The sequence below is a fragment of the Apteryx rowi genome, unplaced genomic scaffold (genome assembly GCF_003343035.1).
Source record: "Apteryx rowi isolate R43461 unplaced genomic scaffold, aptRow1 scaffold_170, whole genome shotgun sequence".
NCBI classification, from domain to species: domain Eukaryota; kingdom Metazoa; phylum Chordata; class Aves; order Apterygiformes; family Apterygidae; genus Apteryx; species Apteryx rowi.
In genome coordinates, this window is record NW_020447975.1 from 1560989 (window position 1) to 1568130 (window position 7142).

Here is a 7142-nt window from a genome sequence, read left to right on the forward strand (position 1 = left end):
AGTCCGGCCCGTCCTCTGCCCGTCACACAGGTGCTGGGCATCGCCAGAGGCAACGGCTGCTGGACAGGGCAGCGGCGCGTTCCCATCGGGAGCAGCAAAGGAGCACGGCGGGGGGCAGCCGGGCTGGAGCGTCCGGAGGCGGGGGGCAGAGGGAGGATGGAGTGTGGGGGGCGTCCGGGGAGCGGGTGAGAGTCCGGCCTGGCCGCCAAGAGTGGCAGGGTCCGGGAGCACCGGGTTGGTCCCCCGCAGAGCCCATCCCGCCCCGGCCAGCCCAGCAGCCAGTCCCGAAGGAAGGTGCGCGGCGGTGCGGCGCGGTTAGCTGGAGCCGGTTTCGCCCTGGAACCAGGCTAGCACCGCCTGCTTGTTCTCGTTCACCCAGTTGATGTTGGCTCTCGTCCTCTCCAGCGCCTGCTCCAGCGCGCGCGTCCCCGACCCGAAGCCTACGTCCTGGTTGTCCGCCTTAAACTGCTCCAGCTGCAGGGGGAGAAAGAGGGGCTGGAGCAGGCGTGGGGGCCCCCGCGGCGACGGCGCCCGAGGGCATCGCCGGACCTGGCCACCTGCAGCGCGGGGTGGGCACGGGGGCTGCCGGACGCCTGGGCCCGCGAGGGCTGGGGCAGGATGCCCGTCCCCGGGGCTGGGGCTGAGGCAGCGGGCAGCGATGTGCCCCCGCGTGGCACCGGGCCGGAGGCAGCCTTGGCCCCGGAGCCCCCATCCCACGGACCCTGCCGGAGCCGGGACTCACCTGCTGCAGCTCAAACTCCGTCGAAAACCGCTGGGTCACTGAAGAAATCAGCCGAGAGAAGGAGAAAGAGCCGCCTCCGTACCTGCGGGAGCGGAGAGGGACGGCTGAGCAGGGGGCACCGCGCTGCTCGGGCGCAGAGCGGCACCGAGGCTGCCGGGGTCCCGGCACACACGGGGGGGACCGGGACCGCTGCCGCCCCCACGGGGCACCGACGATGCCCTCCCGCCCCGGCCCCACGGCCCCCCTCGCGCGGCACTCACTGGCTGTAAAGCATCTTCCAGTTGCTGCGGATGAAGTCCCAGGCCAGGGGCTGACCCACCACGTTCCTGGCGATGCTGTTGATGGTGGAGGTGGCGTCCTGCTTCCGGATCTTGTTGGGGTCGATGGTGTACTGCAGGTACCTGGGGAGGGACGCCGGGGGTGAGGGCCGGCGGTGGCGGCAGCGCCGCGGTCCCGCGCCGGGGACCCCCGTCCCACCTGTTGAGGATCCATGGCTCGGTGCTGCAGGCCAGGGCCGAGCGGAGCTTGTCCGCCTCGGACACCACGGTGGCGTTGCGGAACCTCTGCCAGATGAAGTCCCAGGTCGTCTCGCCGCCGGTGGCCACCGCGCTGCAGTAGATGGCGGAGCGCAGGTTCGGGGGGATCCTGCGGGAGGAAAGGCCGTGTCGGACGGGACGGGGAAGCCCTCGCTGTGCCCAGCCTGGCGGCGTGGCGCAGCCCCCGCAGAGGGACTCACGGGTTGAYGCTGGGGTTCTTCTGCCAATCGTTGAGGAAGGCCGTGGCCAGCTGCTGGCACTCGGAGATGCCGTAGGAGCAGGCGGTGCTGATGGCGTTGATCTCGTTGTACCTGGGGAGGGGGGAGCAGAGCGGGACTGGGGACCAGCACGGGGGCCCGAGACGAGCCAGCCTGTGGTCCCGGCGCGGACRGGGAGCCCCCATGGCCCGCGAGGAGCTGGGGGGACAGCGCAGATCGCGGCCCYGGCCCGGCCCCGGCGCTGCGCAGCACTCACTGGTCCATCAGGCCGTCCGGGATGGTGGTCCAGTTTCCGGTGACGGTCTTGTAGTGCTGGAACAGGGGCGTCACCTGCTTCTGGATGTATTTCTGCAGGCGGGGAGGGCGGTCAGCGCTGCGCCGGTGGGCGGCGACCCCCAGCCCGGCTCCCGGCGCGGAGCCAGCGCCCGCGCCGCGCCGCTCACCGTCATCGCCCCGAACACCTCGCTGCGGTCAAACATCAGCTCGAAGTAGGCCAGGCTGTTGAGCGCCGCCTGCCAGGGCATGTACTCCGTCTCCTTGCTCAGGAACCGCGTGGTGTTCAAGGCCACCGTCACGCCGAGGTATTTGGCCCTGCGGAGGGGCGAGGGACGGGTCAGGCTCCCCGGCCCCCCCCCCTTGCCCCTGCAGCACCGCGGTCCCCCCGCGCGGTCGGCACCGCTCACCTGGCCAGGTTGAAGGCGTCGTCGATGATCTGGGCCCGGTTGATGACGGGGATGACCTGGGAGGAAGCAGACGGCCGTGCGTCGGGGCAGCCTGGGCACGGAGTGCAGCCCGGCCCCGCCGTGCCCCCAGCCCCACCGGCCCCCGGCCCCACGTACCRTGTGGTTTCTGGAGAGCTGGTTGAGGAGCTCGTCCCAGTTCTCCGGGTTGTAGTTGACGCGGAAGTAGCCGCTCACCCCGAGGTTCAGCAGGAGCCAGTTGGGGCTGCTCACCTTGAACTCCTGGTTGGTGGCTGGGCAGGGGGGAGAGGAGCGTCCGCGGGGGCCRCGCGCCGCGGGGGGGGACCCGGCCGCGGCCCGGCCCGGCCCCCCTCCACCCGCAGCTCGCCCCCCAACGCGCCCCCCATGCCGGGCACCCGCGCCGGCACCCGCAGACCTGAGACGCCTTCCAGCCAGTACTTCTTGTCGGCGCTGCTGGACGTCCGCCAGGCGACGGGGATGATCCAGGTGTAGCTGTGCCGGGGAGACAGGCAGAGCGTGGCACCGCCGCTCGCCCCTCCGCACCACCACCCCCCCCCCCGCCGCGCAGCAGCAGAGAACGGACCGCTCGACGCGCTGCCGCCGGCCCGTGGGGCCACTCACTTGAAGGAGGAGGGTCGGTCCACCTTGGAGGTGGGGTCCAGGAGGAAGTGCTTCTGGCTGATGCTGCCGTCGAGCGTGTTCACGGTGACCACGGGGAAGCCCATTTGCAGCGTCCAGCGGTCCATGATGCGGTCGATAGAGCCGGGCAGGGAGACGCCGTGCTTATTGACGGCCTGCGAGAGAAGGCACCGTGGTGGGTCGGCAGCGCCGTGGGGCTGGTCCCCGTGCGGGGGGCCGGGGGGGCTCGGCAGGGCGGGGGAGACCGTCCAGCCCTGCTCGTACCATCTGCAGATGAGTCCAGAGGTCGGTGTAGACGGTGTTTCCGTAGGCGAAGGTGTGCAGGTAGGACTGGAAGAGCCGGAGGAGAGAGCGGTGGAGGGCAGGGACCAGGCACCGGGGCGCCCGGGGGGGCACCAGCCCCCGCCACGGGCTGCCCTCCCTCCCGGGCCAGGGGTGTCCGGCGCCGGCGGAGCCTCACCTGCAGCCCCTCCTTGAAGATGTCCTCGGTGAGGAAGTCGGAGAGCATCCGGAGCACCGACGCTCCCTGCGGAGAGGCGGTGAGGGACGGGCATGGGGGGCGGCCCCCCAGCACCCTGGCACCCCCCGGCTCCCCCCGGCTCCCACCTTGCTGTAGGCGATGGAGTCGAAGACCTCGCTGATCTGGGCCGGGGTGTTGATCTCCTCCTCGCTGAAGGAGAGCGGGTGGGAGCTGGCCAGGGCGTCTGTCGCCATCACCGCGTACATCTCGTTGAGCACCATCAGGTCCCTCTGCGGGGGCCCGCGTCAGTGCCCCCGTGACGGCGCCCGCGGCCCCGCGCGCCCCCGGCCCCACTCACGATGCGCCAGGAGGGCTCCGCCGAGTCGGCGCCCAGGTACTCCACGTAGGAGGCGAAGCCCTCGTTGAGCCACAGGTCGTTCCACCAGCGCAGCGTCACCAGGTTCCCGAACCACTGCGGACGGAGCAGAGCGGCCGTCAGCAGCCCGCCGCGGCCGCGCGGCACGGCACGGCACGGCGCGGAGCGGAGCGGGCCGGGAGGGGGCCGCTGGGCACCTGGTGGGCCAGCTCGTGGGCGATGACGGTCACCACCCGCTCCTTGTTGCCGATGGAGGAGTAGGCGTTGTCGTAGAGCAGCGAGTTCTCCCGGTAGGTCACCAGCCCCCAGTTCTCCATCGCGCCCGCGTTGAAGTCGGGGAGGCCGACCTGGTCTGCGGGAGGGAGACGGTCCGTCGGCGCGGTGCTTCCCGGGGGTCGGACCGGCCGCCGCTCCCACAGCCGGTGCCACGATCCCRCTCCCCATCCCGCTCCACACTCCGGCTGGGGCGCGCGGCCCCGCCACCCCCGCAGCACCCACCGGACTTGGGCAGCGGGTACGCTGTGTTGTAGTGTCTCTCGAAGAAATTGAGGATTGGCCCGGTCACCTGGAGCGCGTAGCTGCCCTGGCCCTCGGCGATGGCCTGGGGGCGGCCCCAGATGCGGATCTGGAGAGGAGAGACGCCGGGCTCAGCCCCCCGCCGGGCTCTGCCCCATCCCGCGCGTGCCGGCGCCCCGAGCCCCGTCCCCCGCCGGGCTCTGCCCCATCCCCGGCCCTACCAGCACGTTGCCTGAGGTGTTCTCGATGCTGTCGAACTGGCTGACGATGAAGGCCAGCAGGTAGGTGGACATCTTGGGGGTGGTGAAGAACTCGGTGACGTTCCAGCTCTCCCCGTCAATCTGCTGCTGCCGGGTGCCTGCAGGAGGAGAAGACRGATGTGATATCAACAGCCAGTCCGGGGCCCCCTGTCCCAGCCCTGCGGCTCCCTCTGCCCCGCTCACTCTTGGGGGGCATGTTGGAAATCGCCTTGTGGTCGGTCGGGTGGATGATGGTGACCGTGAAGTTGGCTTTCATGGCAGGCTCGTCAAAGCAGGGGAAGGCTTTCCGCGCGTCGGCCGCCTGCATCTGCGTCGTGGCCACGACCCTGCAAGCAAATCCCCCATCAGCACCCGCAGCCGGCGGTCTCTGAGCCCAGGCCACCCGCCAGGGCCAGCCCCCGTGGCCCCACGGGAGAGCCGGGGTCCCTTGGCACAGCAAAGGGAGCAGCACTCACCCTGCTCCCTGCCCGCCAGCCCGACCCGCGGGCAGGAACACGGGGAACCGCTCCAGGCACGACCCAGGGTGGTCTGTGCCCRGGGGGGGAACGGGGACACAGAGGTTCCCCAGTGCCCGCAGCCTCCTTGCTCCTCACTCCCAGCGGGAGACAAGATGCCCCCGACCTGGCTCTGCTGTCCCTGGGCTAGCCCCGTGCCTCGCTGCAGCCCTCCCCACAGACCCGCTCTCCCTGGGCTCCCTCCCCCCTTCCCTGCCCCCCACTGTCCCTCTCTGCCCCCACCTACTTGGTCTCTGTCCCATCCATGTATTCACTGCGGTAGAAGCCAGCCAGGTCATCGGCCAGCTCCCCGGTGAAGATGCTGAAGAGCTTGTAGTAGTGGCCCTTCTGCAGCTGTGCTCCCAGCTGCACCACCAGGTACTGGGTGGTGGTCTCCAGCCAGGTCTTGGTGATGGCGGGCGGGCTGGAGCCRTCCACCGCCTGCAGCGAGGTGTGGAAGTTCCCCTGCATGGTGTAGTTCAGCTTGTTGCTGTGGATGAGGATGATGTCGGTGGGCTCCTCGCAGATGAAGACCACAGTGCTGTTGCCCGTGAAGATGTACATCTGGTTCTCATTGGGCTTCAGGAAGGGCCTCAGGGTCACCTCGTAGCTCTGTGGCTTCAGCGTTGTGGGCAGCCTCCACCGGTTCCAGAGGTTGTCGGGGGCGGCGGTGGTGGTGGTGGTGGTGGCGGTGGTGGTGGTGGCGGAGGGGGCGACAGGCTCCGAGACCTTGTTCTTCTCCTGCGCGTACACCACCGAGAGCGCGATGATGGTGGCCACGGCCCCCAGGGCCAGCACGATGGCCACGATGCCGACGCTCTTGCTGATGAAGAAGCCTGCCCCCATGGTGGGACTGCGGGAGCAGCGCTGGGGAAGGAGGCTCTGCCCGCCTGGCACGGCTTTTAGCTTCTCGCTCCCACAAGGTTTATTAGTCCAGGTTAATGAGTGAAGTATTAAATGGCCATGAGGCTCGGGGGGGGGAGTGACGGCCCCCAGGGACGCGCTCTCCGCGCACCCGCCTCCCCGCCTCGCCGCAGCGCCGATGCGAAGTGCAGCGTTACTGCAGCCGGGCTCGCACCAAGAGGGACAGGCAGTGCGGGAACGGGCGCGGGCTGCAGGCCAGGACTCCTGCGTTCCCTCCCTGGCGCCTGCCTGGCCCTGCGAAAGGGAGCACAGAGCGGGTGTCACGGCCGGTGGCCACGTCCCCGGCTCTCTGCAGGGCCAGGCGAGCGGCCCCGGGACCCCGGGACCCCGGCCCGGACTCRGCGTCTCCCTGCTTGCCCGTGGCTTGGCAGAGCTCGCCGGGTCTCCCCGCACCGGCGGGGCGAGCAGGAGGGTGCAGCGCAGCCCGCGGACCCGGGGTCCCGCCGGGTCGGCAGGCTGGGAGCCACGGGGCCACACAGGGGTGAAACTGCCCTGCCCACAGCGCTCACAAAGTCCAAGATCGTATTATCAGGTTTATATTGTACCGGAGGAGTTCAAACTCCAGGACCCATGAATCCGGCTCAAGATAGCGTGTGCCCAGCACGGGGTGCTCCCACCGCGGGGCCCCGAGCGGCCTCGGGCATCGCGAGCAGCGCTCAGCCCGCGCGAGCGCCGCGGCCGCGGCAGGCCAAGGCGAGCACCAGGCGAGTGCCGGCTCCCGACAGCCAGCTCGTCCCGTGGGCTGGCACGGCCTCGCCTGCACCCCGCGGTGCAGGGACCCCAGGCTCCGGCCGGGAGCTGTGCAAACCTCCCGGAGCCCGACGCACTGCCATGCAGGGCAAGGGGCACCTGTTGCTCCACGTGCACGGGCAGGGCGAGCTCTGCCTTCACCGGGGAAAGCAGCCAGATCCACCCTCCTGCCAGGCACGGGAGCCRGCCTGGGGGCTGCCCGGGAGCTCTGCCAGGGAGAGAGGTGTGAAGGCACAAAGTCCCATGGAGGGCTGGGGAGAGGAAGCGCGATCCATCCTGTCCCGGGAACAGAAAGTGCCTTTTCCCAAGATCTGATATCTCCAGTGCCGTGACATCAGCAGGACTTGCCCTGCCAGGACCTGGAGCACTGGGCATGGGACGAACGTAGGAAATGGATGAGAAACATCCTCAGGGAACTCTGCCGGTGTCCCTGGCGGCTGCAGAGGGCTCAGGGAGCCGTCCCGGCACCCAGGGGCGTGCAGCACCCCCGACCCTGCGGAGCCAGACCTTTCCGCAGCTCCGCGCA

The 7142-nt window shown here is 70.3% G+C and overlaps 1 protein-coding gene across 1 annotated transcript; it reads right to left on the reverse strand.

Moving 5' to 3' along the window:
* Window positions 1-5788, reverse strand: ANPEP (alanyl aminopeptidase, membrane). The gene is made up of 20 exons (XM_026060737.1): window positions 5190-5788; window positions 4632-4774; window positions 4410-4546; window positions 4171-4297; window positions 3870-4024; window positions 3655-3768; window positions 3443-3586; window positions 3297-3362; window positions 3101-3166; window positions 2819-2991; window positions 2613-2689; window positions 2336-2469; window positions 2180-2235; window positions 1940-2087; window positions 1753-1844; window positions 1479-1589; window positions 1220-1387; window positions 1003-1143; window positions 743-824; window positions 1-474 (listed from the first exon to the last, which is right to left on the reverse strand). Exons 1-20 carry the CDS (start codon window positions 5786-5788, stop codon window positions 316-318), a joined length of 2892 nt encoding a protein of 963 aa, XP_025916522.1. The 3' UTR covers window positions 1-315.
* Window positions 5789-7142: the final 1354 nt, after the last annotated feature.